Source organism: Lycorma delicatula, chromosome 13 (genome assembly GCF_047948215.1).
Source record: "Lycorma delicatula isolate Av1 chromosome 13, ASM4794821v1, whole genome shotgun sequence".
NCBI lineage: Eukaryota > Metazoa > Arthropoda > Insecta > Hemiptera > Fulgoridae > Lycorma > Lycorma delicatula.
Window position 1 is genome coordinate 52,307,918 of NC_134467.1, and position 19,006 is coordinate 52,326,923.

At 36.7% G+C, this 19,006-nt stretch overlaps 1 protein-coding gene across 1 annotated transcript in view; it reads left to right on the forward strand.

Moving 5' to 3' along the window:
* LOC142334079 (ATP-dependent translocase ABCB1-like) overlaps positions 1-19,006 on the forward strand; it is a 97,935-nt gene that overhangs the window by 11,450 nt on the left and 67,479 nt on the right. The window contains exons 2-3 of the mRNA XM_075381756.1: positions 8,253-8,334; positions 13,887-14,024. Coding sequence (XP_075237871.1) covers positions 8,253-8,334; positions 13,887-14,024 — 220 coding nt within the window. The remainder of the gene's footprint in view (positions 1-8,252; positions 8,335-13,886; positions 14,025-19,006) is intronic.

A 19,006-nucleotide genomic window follows, 5' to 3' on the forward strand; every position in this document is an offset into this window, starting at 1 on the left:
GGTAATAAAAACTCAAAAATTATTTTTTGCGACATCAATTTTTCGTGTTTAACAATAATTAAGAGAGATAGAGTTCGAATTTTATTTTATTAAATTTTTTAAATCAAAACCCGTCCGATTTACCCCTTAATTTTATTTCCAATGGCTTCATTTAATCCTTAGAGTAGTATTAGGATAAAAGTTTTCGTAACAAATAACTCGAAAACGAAGCGTTTTCGAGAACTCATGTTTAGCGTATTCCGAACACGTGTTTATAATGGATTTTTTTATTTTATTTTCATTTATAAAATACGAGACTAAATAATAAGTAAAATAATACGTTAAAAAAAATTCCTATCGACTATTTAGGCTACATATTTATCAACTTTAAATGCGTGTGCGTGTGTCCAATTATACACTTCCTGATGGTTTCGGTTGATATATTCTACGACGGTTCATCTGCTGTCTTTTTAAAATGCGTTAATTAATACACAAAGATTATTAAAAACTTCCAAAAACACACTTAAAATTAATAATATATTTTTATTTTTTATTATTATGAATAACAAGCGAGTGTAATCTTTTTAAATAGTTAAATATTCCTTTTAATTTTTAAATACGGTAAGTTCTAGAGATTAAGTTATTAGGAAAAAAGGTACAGCAGTTTAAAAATTTTAACGATGATCTTATTAGAGCTCTTTGAAATTTGCCTTGAACATAAAATTTAATTCATTTCCAAACGAAAAACGTTTTAAAAAATAACCCTTCGGGGTCGATCGAATTTAAATATTTAATCTTTTTAAGACGATAAACACGTTTATCGTTTTAACATTTACGAGTAAATAAATCTTTTATTTTAATCGGGACATAATAATGCGTTAAATAGATCGCATCAGAAACAGGACAGTTATGCTACTCGACCGATTAAAAACGGGGCCGGCACAGTACTGCCGATTCATAGGCTAAGGTATCTATCCTAGGATCTGTCTTCAGGCTAGATAGCCTAGGCTAGATCCTAAGCCGTTTAGCCTGGATAGATCAAAGGAAACATCGGTAAAACCTTTATCGGCACAGCATAAATAAATACAACGATTATAAAATAAAAAAATAGATGCGATTTAAAGTCTACAGTATTAATTATTCGTATTTAAAATATTAACACGTGAAATACCACTTTTCTTTTTGGTCTTCAGTCATTTGACCGGTTTGAAGCAGCTCTCCAACCTGCTTCATGTAGTACCATTCGTTTCGTTTCGGTATACCCCCTACATCCTACATCCCTAACAATTTGTTTTAGGCATTCCAAACGTTGCCTACCAGCACAATTTTTCACATTTACCAGTCCCTCCGATATTAAAGCGACTATTGCAGGATGCCTTAATATGTGGCCTATAAGTCTATCTCTCATTTTAACTATATTTTTCCAAACGCTTCTTTCTTAATCGATTTACCGCAACACCTCTTCATTTGTCAGTTTATCCACCCGTCTGATTTTTAACATTCTCCTATAGCACCGCATTTCAAAAGCGTCTAATCTTTTCTTATCGGGTACTCCGATGATCGTCCAAGTTTCACTTCCATATAAAGCTACGATCCAAACTTACACTTTCAAAAATGTTTTCCTGGCGTTTAAATTAATTTTTGATGTAAGCAAATTATATTTCTGACTGAAAGTTCGATTTGCCTGTGCTATACGGCATTTTATATCGCCCCTGCTTCTCCATCTTTAGTAATTCTACTACCCAAATAATAGAATTCTTCTACCTCCATAATCTTTTCTTTTCCTAGCGTAGGACTTCATCCGTGCCATTCGTTGTTTCTTCTAAATTTCTTTTACTCTCGGCTAGAATTACTATATCGTCAGCAAATCGTAGCATCTTTTTTCTTTTCAACTTGCACTGCTAGTCGGAATCTAAATTTTTCTTTAATATCATTAACTGCTAGTTCTGTGTAAAGATTAAAAAGTAACGGGGATAGGGAACATCCTTGTCCGACTCCATTTTTTATTACAGCTTCATTCTTACGCTATTCGATTATTTCAGTTTGGTTTTTGTAAATGTTAGCGATTCTTCTATTTCTATACTTAAATTCTAAATTTTTTAAAACGCTGAACATTTTATTCCAGTCTAAAAATACACCATTAAGATAAATATATCTACATATTAATATTAAAATAAATACAAATACACGCATTATCTAGAAAAATCAATTTTTGTTTAAATTCTAAAAAAAATTAAATTTAGGAAAAAAATATATTAGTGAAATCTTTATTAGTTTTAACCCGACTAAAGCAAATTGATTATCTGTTGATTGAAACCGTCGGTGAAAAGATATGATTTTTTCTTAATAATATCAAAGCCTACTCGCAGTATAGAAAATAAAATAGGTGCACAGTTTTTCGTTTTTACCTCCGGGACCACCGTTCGTTAGGTATTATTATACATATCAGAGGATGATATGAATGATAAGTAACGTGTGAAAATGCCATGCCTGACCGGGATTCAAACCTGGAGCCTCTGGATAGGTGCGTGGTTTTTTCCCTGTTTAACCTCCGGGGTATCATCGTCAGGTATTACTTCAGAGGATGATATGTATGAGTGTAAGTTATGTAGTCTTGTACGTTCTCAGGTCGACGATTTCTTTGATGTGCGATAAATTAAAACCCAACCACCAAAGAACACCCATATCCACGATTTAGTACGCATCGTTGTGCATATATGCATAGTAATGTGTATCGTTACGGAATTATTATGCCGCTATATTAAATAACAATTAAAATGAAAATATATTTATTAAACTGTCATATTCATTCGACGATGTGAATTTTGTTTTAATAAAATAACAATAATTAATAAAATAACAAATCTAGATAAAAATACTGTAATCAGTCGGTTCGATGCTGCTACCTGTCGAGTAAAAATGGAGACTGAAGGTTTGGTTTACTAACAAAACAGGAATTAAAATTTTTGTGAATTTTTATTATTTACAAATGAAATTTTGTTTTTATATTTATTTTCACGCCAGAAGAATATGCGCTTAAGATACGTTTAAAATTCCAGCAAAATCCGTTCCCAGAAAAAGTTTTATAACCGTGACAACAAAAGAAATCTCTTTCGGCACGCCGGAAGGCGGAGTTAGATTTCACTGGTTCTAAGTAGGGGATAAAAAATAAAATGGTCGAAACACCGAATTACAACATTATTATTTTATTATCCGTGAAAAGATTACACATACTTGATTAAATTATTTTGTATTAAGGGGGGGGGGGTTGAAAAAAGTTCTACCTGGATTTAAATACGATTACTTTTATTTGAGTTTGTAAATCAGATTACGTATTGTTATTGTTTAAGAATAAATATTGAACCGAGTTTTGTACGATTGTATCTAATAAAGCCCAAACTGATTTCAATTCTAAAATAAAATATCCTTTAAATAACCTACCGCAAACTTGTGTTTCTGGGAGAATATTTTTTACAACATATACAGCAAAACCGATAAGACATAAATGCGGGATCGATCTACAAATCGGTTAAACATTCTCCTACCGTTTGCCTCGTACGTAATGTACGGTCGTTTAAAAACTGGCAGCCGTCAAAAATACTGGTCAGTCGCCACGTAAATTGTTTAATATTCTTTTTTTTTCGGTCGGAAATAAAATTAATCTAAAATTTATTTAATTAAACTGCATTTTTTTTACGATTACATGTCAAAACAAAAACGCGATTAAATTGAAGAATATTGTTTCTTTAAAAACCGTAGCGTTTATTCCAGATTTTAATTATTAAAATCGATGTTAAATTAAAAACATCGTTTATTTAAAATTTTAAATTCATAAGAAAGGGTATTTTAATTCTCGCATAATATTTACGTGAATTTTTTCATTTAATTACCTTTAAACTTTAAAAACGATAAGTCGATGTAATAAAGTGCAATATCGTCTGATAAGATACGACGTTAAATAAACCGAAACACGATTTAAATTGAAAAACAATTTGTCGTTTAAAATTTAAAACAAGATGGCGATTTCCATCGCTAAATAATTATTATCGGGAGATAATTAGTAAATAGTATATATAATAATATCTGTATAAATAAAAATGTAAACGTTCGTTTGTTCAAAATCTTCAATTCAGAAAGTTCTTCGTCGATCGTATTGAAATTTTGACACAACGTTGTATTTGAATACGCGCGTGTTTTTATATACCTAAGATGTCACACCTGTGAGCAGGTAAAAACGTGCTTTTTTAAAAACAGCGCTATCTGTTGGACGTAAAAGCAACAAACCCTATACTAAATATTTTACGATTCCGTTTCAATGTTTCCGGAAGGGGAAGGAAAACGGGAAATTAGGGAAACGGGGAAAGGGAAGGAAATGATTAAATGAAAACGGGAAAAGGAAATGGGGAAAGGGGAAAAAGGAAAAGTAGGAAAGGGAAGAGGGAAGAGGGAAAAGGGTGAAAGGGAAAAGTTAAATTTTATGAAGTTCCGTTATGTTCATTTTGTTAATGTTTTTTATCGTACTTTTAATCGTGTTTATTAAATCTAACGTATTCTCAAATCTAGTAATAGCGAAGCATCGCTGGGTCTGCTAGTATATAATATATATAAATAGTATTATATTTCATAATACATTTTTTATTTTTTTTATTTATTATTTATTTTTTTTTATTACTCGTATTCTACATTCGGGTTGTCGAATGAAAATAATTTATATTTTCCATTTTTATCTTTCAAGTGCTAAAACTACAGTCGTCACGAAATAATTTGTTGCAATCCTTAAGCGACTGGATTATATTTTAACAAATTAAACGATCAAAGGAACGCGTTTCAGTAAAATAAACTATATCGATTACGGCAGCACTTTATCCCTGGAAGGTTAAATCCGGTACAAAATTTATAACTCCATATAACTTAGCGATAGACCAAGTTCGTCAAAAAAATTTTAGAAATAATTTAAAGGCGTCGTTAAAATGATCGATTTTTATTTTCCCGTTAACAGAGCTGTAGCTGCAGAAGAGAAAGTAATGTAATAGGTCCGATTTAGGCGTATGTGCTTTTCACCAGATCTTGATGTTTTCACACCTAAGGAACCACATTTCCAGATTAACATCTGGAAATTTTCCGTTCGCATGAACGTACGTGTGTTCGGTGTCGGCCTCTTTCTTTTCCTCCTTCTCCTAATCGCCTTATACTTCCAGACCTACCGGACCGATTTTGTCCAAACTTGATCCGATTACTTCTATATATGGGCCGTTGATGCCGCTAAATTTTCAACTTAAAAGTTCGAGGGGGTGAAGCTGTAGAGCAAGGTCACCCTCAGTACCTCGAGATTTAGCCTAATTAAGGTCTTATCTTTCTTAGGCGCATTTTTTACTGCGAAAAGCGCATTTTGCAAAAACTTTGCAAAATCGTACCCCCACCCAAAAAAACTACTGCGTGTTGTGACGTCGCAGGTGAGCGGTAGAATTAAATAAATGAATAATATTTAAGCGTAAAAAAGTAACTCGGTCTGGCCGGGGCTCGAACTCGATCGCCCGGTCGACTCGGCACCTGGTGCGTTAAGCCTCGCGGCTACACCGGTCTGCCGACCGAACGAGCGAGATTAGTTCTATGTAACTTGTGAAATTACATCGGTTTAGTTAGTGCCGACCGTCGCCGTTAGTACCGCCACGTCCGCACGAATTAATACGGTATGCGGCGCGCTTTAGTTAGAATCGTCGAATTAAATAAACGAAAAAATATTAGGTTTAAATAAAACGATAAGTATTTTAAATTAGGTTATGCGTGTAAGCCGTGTATCGGAAACAATTCACAGTCGTAGGACTTTCCCGAAACGCGGCTGACGGGACTGTGTTAGATTTTTTCTTCGCTAAAAAGATTATTAATGAAATATTTATCTCGATGTAATAAATTACTTCCGATTTTCTCGATCTCGAATATGTCGCAAACGTATATCGAATTTATTTCCGACATAACCCGCCCTTCAAACGGTAGTACCCCTTTGTTAGTCAGGCTTCGAATGAAAAATACGCAGAAAGAATAGGCCGAGAAGGCCCTATTAACCTTGCCCCCAAGAACTCTAAACAGATCCCCTGTTATGGTTTTCTTTTTGCCGAAATACATTAAAAACATCGTTTACTCGCAAAAATTACAAGACTTGAATCGCTTAAAGGAAATTACAACCGCAACAGAGGACGATTATATTACGTTACGAACGGGTTTTATTATGTACTAAATATCGATTGGATATTTGCCGAGTGACGAAGGGCGAGCAAATTGAAATTTATCGATTAAGTAATAACGCTATTTGAGATGAAGAATTTGACAAATAAAACGATATAGTTATTTTTGTTTTTATTTAATTTATGTCTTAAACCCCATTTTTTGACGATTACTATACGTAAACTTTTCTAACTTATTTCGTTTAGTAAGCTCAGTCGATGATAACTTTTTGCCGTCTAGTTCTGTATGAAATGACCGACTGAGGACTTCGTGAAGCGACGTTTTATAGTAATTTCTTTTTCTTCTGCGCGATATCTTTTCTGGTCTTCCGATAATCGGTTCTTTCGTTTTGTTTTTGCCTTCTCTCTTCTCACAGACGTCAGTTTCTTTTTTCTCCTCCTCTTGGAAACACCTGAAATTTGTTATTAGTATCCTGAACTCGGTTCTGTTTTGTACTAATTCTTCGTATACATTATCATTTATTTTTGGTCTTTTTGAGCCGCTTAGGTCCGATGATATCCGTTCTTTTTATTGTACGTGCGGTTGAAGACTTGTTTTTTCAGCCTGTCATCGTACGTTGTCATGAGCGGGTCGAAGAAATCGGCCCTTCTTTTTCCTGTTTCACTTTCTCGGTTTCATTGTATTTCAAAAGATCCTGATTACTTATAAATCTTTATTCTTTTTAACCGATTTTTATCGGTTTTAGAATTTTTCTCAAGAATTTCCTTTTTTTTCCCCGTCGGATTTATTTCAAATTGAAGGTAACTTCTGATGCGTTCAGGCCTTTTGGTTTTGATTACCGTATTGTATGCCTCATTTTGGCTTCTATTGAGATGTTCTTTGTCTCTTTTTAGTCGACAGTCCGATTCCACTTTTACGATCTTATTTGATCCGCCTCTTTTTCTAAAAAAAAGTTCATTCGTATTATTAAAACCAGATATTTAAATTTATTTACTTTTTTATTATTCCGCGTTTCATATTTAGAGTTTAGGAAGAATCTTTGATTCGGTCACGAATTTAGTATTTTCGAAGGGAATTTTTGCGCCCTACTTTCTCGGAGATTTATTTTAGACGGTTTATTTGGCTGTCGCCGTTTCAGGATTCTATAATTTGATTGTAGTATCGTCTGGAAAGGCTAAGTTTTTTCTCGGGCGTAAAATGTTTTCGCGTTATCATCTCCCGACGCGATATATTTGTTTTAATAAATAAAGATATATCGCATTATATATTTTAATAAAAATAATAAAATTACCGTCCGCTTTACGGCAAGTGACGCGAGTAGCTAAAACACACTACAGTAATTAAATTATTTGGATATGAACGGACGGCCCCAAAAAATCAATAAAACATAGGAGCTCCACGGTGATACGTTGTTGTTAATTAGATGAAGTTTATCGTTAATATTACCGTCCGGTTCGCTTTCCCGCTTATCGTGAACCGCCCTCTTTACAAAACAGACAAGTTCGTTCGAAGCAACGCGACGGGTAGGAGGAGGCTGGAAATAAATCTCCTTTGCCGCATTCTGGTGGTCAAGTAGAATCTCACTGTTGCACTTCGGCGATTCATTTGCGAAATAACATCCTGAATTTCACTGACAATAGGGTGTCTGGAGTGCATTTATCAATCGCCTGTACGGCAATCTTGGAATCTGTGCAAACAAAAACGTCGAAATGTTGGACTAATTATATTAACGGCATACAGCTCAGCGATGAAAATACTGGCGATGCTAAGGCTAGGAAATTAATTCCAATTCGTTTCAATTTCAGATCCGATTTTATACGATATGTTTTTCAGTTTATTTCGTCTTCTTTTCTTATTCTCTTAATACTCTTTCACGGTTAAAAAGCAATCGCTGATAAACCATCCCGTTATTTTATTTCTATTTTAATTTCAAATTTTTCTAAGATTTCTTCCACGACTGTTACTTAAGCTTTTTGTGTTTGTGAGGGTCGTATCGAATTATTTTAGCGTACGACAATATTATTCGTTTTAATAAATTTATAAAAATTATTTCATCGTTTTTATACGTATGCGTTTAATTATTGTTTCAGAGGAAAAAGGATTAAAATATTTCAAAGCGGAAAGGACGATATTCATAACAAAGATGAAAAAACATCTGGCATACTGGGAATGGTAAGTTAAGTTCATATATTTCACTATTCGTACGTCTTACATGTTTAAATCCTTATAAATTTAGTTTCTAAAACGTTATAAAGTGCGTTCGGAAAATCGCTGTACAGTACGCTTTAGAATTACGTGGTACATTCTGTTCTTTCGGCCTTAGGTCGGTTGCCCTGCGGGTTCGTTGGGCTTTTTTCAGCTGTAAACCTAGACGTCAGTTGAGTTGTGATCGAACGTGTTTCGTTTATCGGAATCAATATTTCCGAGAAACGTAACGGTTTTTTCGGTAGAGGAACGCATTTTTCTCGTTGAACACATCTTTCGTGAAGGCGACAAGCATACTGATTTTGTAAAACACACGTTTCCTGAAAAGTTTACAAATAATCCTGTTCCTTACCGTAATGCGGTTCGTACCCTTATCGAAAAATTTCGGGCAACAGACTTTGTTGAAGAAACTGACCTAAGCGGTAGACCGCCTAAATTAAACGAACAGAAGCTGCTTGAAATTTCGGATGCTATGGCGTAAAGAAAACGCGTAAGTAGCGTAACAGCTCCATATCGGACTTGCTACCGCACGTAAAGCCGTAAGAAAAGAACTGAAATTTTTCCTGAACATATTAATGCGTGTTCAAGAACCGAAACCTGCAGGTCATGTCGAAAGACTAAATTATTGTCGAAGGTTTAAACGTTTTATCGACCAAAATTCCGTAGGTATCCTCGACATTACTTTTTTTACAGATGAAGCGTAAGAAGGTATATTAATTCACAAAATACACGACTGCGGTCGACAACTAACCCCGGTGAATTACACGAACAATCTTTATACGAAGCGAAAATCGGAGTCTGGGTCGGTACGAGTAGAACTTGCATTGGGGGTCCAATCTTTTTCGAAAATACAGTTGATAGCGATAGTTATTGTGACGTTTTAGCAAACTTCATTAGTCGGTTGACAAGTGGAAATCAATCGCGGTCTGTTTCAAAAAGATGGCGCCACAGTGCACACAGCTAACAAACAGGTCGATGACTTTTTAATGAAACGTCTTTGGTAAACAAATTATTTCGAGGGGTTTGGGCCCGCACGATCGCCCGATCTGATATCTGATTCCTCCAGATTATTTTCTGCGGGGGGCAGCGAAACAAGCGATGTACGCGACAGACCACCCTCGGTTGACGAAATGAAAACTACAATAACAGCATACGTACGAGACGTTCCGGTAAATCAGCCGGTTAAAGTGTTTGAAAACAATGTGAAACGTGTACGGTGTTGAAGGAGGAATTTTCAACACCTTTTATAAACGTAGCAGTAGCAGATCACATTAAACGTTTTGCCGGTATACTTATACCGGCAAAACGTTTAATGTGATCCGAAATATTAAAAACAAAAAAAAAGAGAGGAGATTAAAAAAAGTAACGCGAGTGCGTGTTCGTGTGAAAGAAAGTAATCACGAAAAAAAAATTGTAACGTACGTTTACTGCACCGCTGAACTCTGTTTAAAATGCAGCGTTGGCACTGTGCCTTTTTCATAGATACGGCTGAGCGCTGAAGGTCAAAAAGTTATTCAGCCGTTGTATCTGTTTGGTGATGAGGACTCCGGAGTTACTATGACAACTTCATTAAGTAACGCGTTACTACAGAACGAGTGAAAAGTTAGGTGACCCTGATTTCATTAAGCGGGAAAATTGTTTTACGTCGGCATTAACGAACGAGCCGGTCATCCTTAATATAACGAAAACTTTTCCGGCCGGTCGAGAGTTTTAACGGACAAATCCTCAGAACGTCTTCTTTGGCCGATTACTTGGAAAGTCAATAAAGAAGGCTATCTCAGCAGATCGGAATGTCAATCCACCGAGCGGGTCTAGAGGTGAACTCATCATCGCAAAACGGTTGGTTTCTAAGTCGACAGTTCTAAGGTTCAAATCCTAGTAAAGGCAGTTGCTTTTATACGGATTTGAATACTAGATCGTTGATACCGGTGTTCTTTGGCGATCGCGTTTCAATTAACCGCACAACTCAGAAACGGTCGACCTGAGACCGTACAAGACTACATTTCACTCACACTCGTACATATCATCCTCATTCATCCTCTGAAATTCTGGAGGCTAAACACCGAATGAAAGATCGGGAATGAATGTGACCGGAGTGTACGTAAAACCATAAAGAAACTAAAATTACGTCCGTGCCCGAATTTCTAGAACCGATCACGGAAAAAGACTCGATTCTTGCAAATAGTTTATGAATTTTTTTCGTGACAGTATTCGGGTCTCCGATTACTTTTTCTTTCCCGACTAGACACGGTTACATCTAAGCGGCTATTTAAACAGCCAAAACCGGTATTAGAGTGCAGAGAACCCTCAGGTCTTCACGACTATATTACACTCAAAAAAGATTGGAGTTTGGTGCGCGATTTCTCGTAAAAAAATATTTGGTCCGATATTTTTTCACGGAAGTAATAAAATCTGAACGCTTCCAGAAGATTAAAGCTCATTTCATAGCGCTGCTAGAAGAACCTGCACGCGGTTGTTGCTGCAACAAAACGGTGAAACACCCGCACAACGCACAGCACAACGTTGCTGCCGCTTGAGTTCTTCGGGCAGAAATTCATTTCCTGTGATCTATGGCCATCTAAATCCCCGACTTATCGCCCGTAAATTATTTTCTTTAGGGTTATGTTTTAAAGAAAATAATCCTCGCGTACTAATCGATTCAAACGGAAAATTAAAGTCAAAATATCCCATTTCAGCGCCGCAACCGTTAAAAACGCAGCTGATAGCTAAGATGAAGAAATTTCGTTAGCCGTAACTCGAAAACAAAGCGTTTCCAGAACTACGTTTATAGCAAGTTTTTCACTATTTTCAGCAGTAGAACACGTCCTCAAAGTTACATATGTAGATTAAAAGTAGATTTATTCGGCTGAAGTACTATTTCTTTTGCCGATAACAATGTTTTACAAACAATACATAATGTTTTTATCTTTTACCTCTGAGGAATGCCTGCTGACATATATTCCAGGAATAGCCAACATGTAGTAGACCTCAGATTCGACTCCTTTTGAATTTTTAATTTAACGCATCATTCCCGTGATTTTTCAACTGTAGAAATCGGTTCTGTAAATATTATCTTACGTCGCTAAAATTTCACGGTGAAAGTTTAAAATTCGATTTAACCGTACGATATTCTTATTTTCAAAAGCTGAAATCGTACGATCGATGTATTTCTTATATTAGAAATCTGGATTTCTTGAAGACTTTTACATTAATCTTGTGTGCCGGGATGAAATTTTCCCTTTCCCGTCAGCGCTATAAAACTCTAGAAAGTAAAGAATTGTAATCGGTCCGATTTAGGCATATGCGCTTTTCACCGAATCTTGACGTTTTAACACCTAACGAACCCAAAAACCAAGAAACCAGAAGCAAATTTTCCGGATGTTAATGTTTGTATGGACGTGTGTGTTTGTTTGGTGTCAGCCTCTTACCTCCAGATCTACTGGAGCGATTTTGATCAAACTTTGTTAATTACGTATATATATGGGACATCGATGTCGTTAAATTTTCAACTTAAAAGGTCAACGCGGTGAGACTGTAGAGCAAAGTTACCCTCAATATTACGAGATTTCGCCTAATTAAGATCACTTTTTTTTTTTAGGCGCATTTGTTTACGATTAAAAATAACAATATTTGCAAAAAAAAGTTTTGTAAAATCGCACTCCCACCCCAAAAAAGACTTTAAACTACTGCTATGTTGTGACGTCACAGGTGAGCGGTATAATTAAATAAATGAATAATATTTAAAGTATAAAAAAGTAATTCGGTCTGGCCGACTAGGTACCTGGTGCGTTAAGCCTCGCGGCGACACCGGTCTGCCGACGTAGAAGCGAAATTTGTTCTATGTAAGTCGTGAAATTACATTAATTTAGTTAGTTCCGACCCTCGCCGCTAGTACCGCCACACCCTCGCGAATTAAATACGTTATGCGAGCGCGCTTTAGTTAGAATCATTGAATTAAATAAACGAAAAAATATTACATTTCAAAAAACGATAAGTATTTAAAATTAAGTCGAACAGTGTTTAGTTAAACAATAATTAAGAACGACATCTACCGAAATTTGTAATCGACGATTTTGTTTCTTAAACCGAAATATTTATTTCGTTATGTCGACTGTACGATTCGATATACGACAATTTTTTTAAAATTGAGTAACGGGTAATAACTTTTTTGCCGTTTTCTACAAATAATATATATAAAGCAAACCTATTTGAAGATCGACGTAGAATACGCGGCTTGAAAGCACAAGTGCTTACATCAAGGTTATGTTCGCTAGAAAAAGGAACAGGTCAAAGGTTGTAGGTGATTTAATATGAGATAAAAATCACTCCGGAAACTCAAGATAACAACCGTCCCGTGCCGAGCTTTCTAACAGAATTCAGGAGGGAAGCGGTTTACTCTAGTCTTTTTACTTCCTTGTACGAAGTAAAGGAAGTATTGCGATCGCAAAAATTTCGGCTTTCAGATTTCAACGGAAATATCCATTTTGACCATCCCTGAAGCCATTTTGACTGCTTTCGGCGAGATGTCTGTACGTACGTATGTAACTCGCATAACACAAAAACGATTAAGCCGTAGGAAGTTGAAATTTTTGATTTAGGACTGCTGTAATAACTAGTTGTGTACCTTCCCTTCTGATTGCAATCGACTGAACCAAAAGCGTCCAAAAAAGTCCAAAATTCAAAACATTTGGGATTTACATTTTTTGTTAACCGCAGTAATAAGCCCTCGTCGAGAGCTTTTCAACGATATATCATAAGCGGTACTTATTTTCATCGGTTCTAAAGTTATAGCCAAATGAAATTTTAATTAACGAAATAATCGGATCATAAGGGGAAGGCATATCGGTTCCAATCCGAATTCATACGTTTTTGTCTAACTTTTTTTTTTTAATTTAAATATATTGATTTATTAATGATGATTATTAACTTGTGATTGTAAGGCGACTTTTACAATAAATAATAATTCAATAAAAACAAGAAAAATAAAAATAAAAATATGAAAAAATCGGAAGTTATTAGTGAAAAAAAATTTTATGTACATATCATTTTAATTCTAAAATTTTTACAGGGGTTAATAATTATTAATAAATCAATATATTTAAATTTAAAAAAATACATGTATATGGAGTCAGATTCGTACCGATGTGTTCGAGATACGGATCCGACACTTCTCATTCACACCACAAAACTACTTAGGCGACGTGAAACAAAATTAATATATAAACTAATACAAACTGTAGATACGGACACCACAAATGTAATGCATGTGGTGTCCACCACGATGCGATCGCGTTACTGTGCACTTTATTAAAGAATTGGAGGATCGTATCTCACTTGCAAATGAAATAAGTTTAAATGAAGGGCAATAAAAAATGTGTATATTAATTTAATAGGCGTTCAAGGAAGTCATGTGGTGTCCACGTCAGATTTTTTACGGTGGCAAATTTATTGTTGCACATCGGTATACGAAATATTCTAAACCGTTCATCTAATTAAAATTTTTAATTTTTTTGTTTCAGTTTCGATATTCTTCAAAAGGAGATAAGCTGTTAATGATTATCGGTTTGCTGTTTGCATTGCTTCACGGAGCAAGTTTGCCGATTCTTGCTCTTGTATTCGGTCGTATGACGAACACATTTATAGTACAAGCGACTCAGGTACGTATTAAATAAATTTTATTTACTGCGTGTAAATCACATCAAATAAAAATGATCTACGATTTAATTAAATAAATTTAATTTAATTATCTGAATCGGTCGAGCATTCTCGGTTCAGAAAATTATTTTTTAGATAATAATCAATCTATCACTAATACGACGGAGGCATCTAAAAAAAAAAAATTCCAACCGAAAAATTGAAAATTTTTTAACAGTAAAATAAATAAATTTATGTGAAAATTATACTGTTATAATAGATTTTACTGCTAAAAAAAAAAACGATTTGTCAAAAATGTATTGGTTTTTGGTATTAGTTTGCTTGGCATTTCTCCCGTCACCACCCCATTCGGTCGCCCTAAAGCATAACGCCGACTGTATGTGCCACGAACGGCTACTGAACCTCGAAACAGTTTAGCGACCAGTGTCCTAAATAGCTCCTACCGGCTTACGTGTCCCAACCGCTTACTTGTCATATGTTCACTAAAACGGTAAGGCGCACCCCGTCAACTACTAAAAATATATGACATCTATAAATTAAAATTTACTTTGTCAAGACAGCAATTCGCTGCCACGCCTAGGTCGCTGAATGCCAGCAAGTACCTGTCCGCCATATTAAAGCGATTGGAGCCCTAACTGGCTGGTGGTCACCCGTATATCTCAAGGTTAGCTTCCCACAGCAGTGCGTTAGGAGTCTTTCCCTTAAGTAAACCACTGATATCGGTTGAACATAGCAACCGCATCAAGGAATTCCCACAACGTCCGACATTGCGGCTCTCGCCACATCGACTCGCCTCTTGTAAACGGCCAATTTTCCCCTTGACCTCTAAGTTCCAGAGCGGCCCGGTCTCTGGTCCTTCTAATGAGCAGGGAAGTCAAATATCAGGTGTTCATTTGACTGGATCTCCCCGCAGACGCACATCTCATCAGCTGCTAGGCGGAACCGAAACAGATATCGGTTCAAATTAACATGGTTGGTGAGCACCTGGGCACCCGTTGCCCTTAAAAACAAACTCGAGGCATACCATCTCTCCAGATTCCTTATAAACTTGTACAGGGATCTTCCCTTAGTCGTGGTGTCCCATTCCAGCTGCCGTGCTTCCATCGCGAGGCTCTGCAGTCTCTTCCGCAGGCGGGAGATGGGCAACCGAACAACATTTTGATCCGGTGCACCACCGTTCCGATCCGGTACTGGCCCGGCCCGAAATCTTTAAATTTTTAATGTCCATCCAGCCCTCCGCAGTCGACAAGGTCGCTTGCGCTCGATCTTCCAGCTGCGGTCGTGAATTACCACGAACGAAAAGGAGACAGTCATCGGGGAAAGCCTGAGCCATCGGCACAGGCTTCTGGGAACGTCAATCCCAGAAACCCGTTAAATACCGGGTTTCACAGTAGGGGACTGAGAACGGAACCCTGCGGGCTTCCCCTGGTGACGAATTTTTCCACAGCTAGGTGCGCATCTTTAAACAGAGCCGTACGATTAGACAAATATTCACGTACTACGGCCTGCAGAGCTACGGGAACATTGCGGCGTTCCAACTCATAGAGGACAGAACTCCAATACAAGGAAGGAAATGCTGCCTCTATGACTATAAAAATTGCCAAAACATACTTACAGTCAACGCTTTCCACCTCGGCAAGAACATTTAAGATGCAATCCTCAGTGCCAACCCCTTACGTGAAGCCATACTGATCTCGATCTAGTAAACAGTTCACCTCAATGCTTTCCAGAGTCGTTCCACAACCAGCATTTAAAGCAACTTGCCGATTACCGGCAAGAGGCTGATCGGCCGATAACTGCCGACTTCACTAGGATTCTTTCCTGAGCACCCTCACCCAAGCCACTTTCCAACAAGTCGGGAAGCAGCCCAACTAAGGCACCTCGTGAACAGCCTGTCAAGCGGCTCTCTTATGACAGGCCGCAGATGGTAGAATATATCCGGGTCAAGTCGGTCAATCCCCGGTGCCTTTTTCGGTGAAATCGAGAAACCGCTCGGCCTATATATACGGGATCCACAGCCCGTACGCCAGGGAAGGGCGTAGCCCCCGTCCTAACGTCGACCTCTGCTTCACCTTCCGGAGCATCTGGAAACAGAGTATCCAGGAACGCCTGGTAAATCGCTACAGATGTTAAAGTGCGGTCACGACCACCAAACCCGCATCGAACACTGGACAGCACGTGCAATGGCTTTGGCCGTTAACATGATATTGCGAGCTGCCAGGGGCTGCGTTGCAAGTCGCGATTGGAGTCATGCCGTAACTTGAGTCTGGCTTCCTTGATGGCATGAAAATACTCATTACGGGCGGCCGGTAGATCCGCAGACGCTCAGCGCGCACGTCATCAACGATAATCTCCGTTAGGAGGCGTCCAACCACTGCAAGGCAGCCGCGCGCTCACGCCGGAGCCAGTGATGATCCAGGACCCTTAGGTAATAGCGTCCCGAATCTGGAGCTCTTAGACCGCCTCCGTAAACGATCTCATAGGTTATAAGCCTGTGATCGCTCACGCTGGCCTCGGGCTAGGCAGTCCAACTACCTGTACTTCGCAGCAAGTCGCCCGTCACCAAAGCGACGTCGATGTAACTTTCCCCTATTATAAATGATTAATACGCGACTGTTATAAATAATTTAATTACTTAATTTTTTTTACGTAAATATTTTCAGTTATTTCATCGATTTTAATTACTATAGGATAAGTAATGACAAAACGTACGTTCTAATTTAGTCGAAATATATTAACAAAAAACATAACAAAAATATAATAATACAAACAGAATGAAATTACCTATAACGACGCACCAACGAATCGATCGAAATACCGGCAACAGACTCGGGAAAGTCACGGTTAGAAGGTGCTCACAGCTATATGTGTCTTGACAAACGTATCGGTTTACGCCGCCAACTTTTTTCGCATTTTTTCACATAATAATACTTAATACAGCACGTTTTATAATAATAATCGATGAATAAAACGCTGGAGAAATACCGTAGTAACATTGTAACTCGATAAAAATAACCCGATAGTACATAAGAGAAAACACACTAACAATTTTTATACCGGTCGTTTTAAAAATTCTCCGTATAACGTATTTTACATATTAAACATAAGTAAGCATTATCGCTTATAATTATAACAAAATAGTAATGTTTTAATTATTTAAGTAATAAATATTTGAAAAAATTATTAAATCTAATACTTAAATTATAAAAAATTACTGTTAATCAGTCAAGGTTAGCGGGCGTAGATTAAGTTTGGTTAGATTATAATTTATCTGCATACCCGCTGATTTGGAATAATTCTCCCTCTATAGTCCTTTCTTTTTGAAAACGAGTACTCGTCTATTTCTATCGTCGTTGCTGGACCACCTACCTTTTTCGGGTTTTTAAATAAACGATCAGAACACGCATTTCTCTCGTGTACATTTTCCAATCTGTTATCGCTCGCTTGACATTAAATACGTTCGCTACCCTCGACTAACGTGTTATTATATTTAAAATGACCGGTATAAAACAGCATGTTAATGTGTTTTCTCTGATGTTTTACTTTAACGTTATTATAAGACGCGCTACATTATGTCATTTTTATGTGAAAAAGTGCGAAAAAAGTGGGGGGTGTAAAACGAAAAACGTATCCACCGTTTTATCGTATTACGGAACAAGTGAATGCATATCCGGCAACGCTATTATCGGTTTAATAAACGGTTTGTTGAAAACAGCTGTGTACGTCAATGAATTTATAGATCTCCTAGTTTAAGAGTTATATCCAAAATTGTGCCTGTATAATATCCGTATCAAAATATTTACCGGCGACAAGATTTATTAACCTGGTACCGTAGACCTGTATCGTTGCTTGAAACAAGATAATCGTAAAAAAGGCAGTAAAAGGTGTATTTAACTTGCTCTTGACAGATTTTTATTATAAACACTAGGTAGGGTTTTTAAACGTTAACGACTTAGCGTTTAAAGTGCAATTATTGTGAAAAATATAAAATCGTTCGTCGTAAAGATTCGAGTCAAATCTGATTCGCTCGATCAAATGACGGTTTTTTTAATCACAATTATGCTTATTTAACTGCTAAAAAAGACATTAAAAAGTTAACGTTTTTATAAAACAAGATTTCGGTCCCGTTTGTGTTCTTATTGGTCTACAACTAAGTCGGATAACGTTTTTTAAAACAACCTCAATTTGAAAAAAGCAGGTAAGTATCAGAAATTATAGAAAACTGAAAACAATTAATTCTTAAGTCGGATTCCGTGAGACACCGTTAAAAAAACGTTTCCGTATCGTCTATGTTAACAAAGGTACAGTCGGGTTTTTATTTTCCTAATGTGTGCGTTGCAATCTGTTCACCTTACGAACAAATCCGACACCCACGGGCCAACGAGATGAAGATGATATATGTATGAAATGTAAATGAGGTGTGTAGTCTTGTACAGACTGAGGCCGACCGTTCCTGAGATGTCTAGTTAATTGAACTCCGACCGTCAAACTAGACCGGTATCAACGATCTAGTATTCAAATCCGTTTAAAAGCGATCGACGTTTACTAAAATTTGAACCTCAGATTTTCGACTTGGAAAATCAGCTGTTAAACAAACGATTTACGACCACGACTGAACCGACCGCTAGACCGGTCCGTCGGGCCGGTTGGATTTTTAATCTTTAAAATTAAAACTTAAAAAAATATTATCTTAAATATGGATTTCATACGGTTTTATCGACTTAAAATTTATTAATCGGAGTAATTACTTCACATTACATCAAAAAAATCAATTAGATTTTTTTTGGGCCTGGCTTGTGCGTCAGATATGGAAATGGAATTTTTTAGCGTATGAAAAATGCCGTGCCTGACCGAGATTCGAATGCGAGACGCTACCGATGATGTAATATTATTCGACAAGACTAAAACGAATTATAATTCGTAAAAAAAAAGTACCGGCATTACAGTCGTCAGATGAAAATCAGACTGCATTTTTAATTTTTTG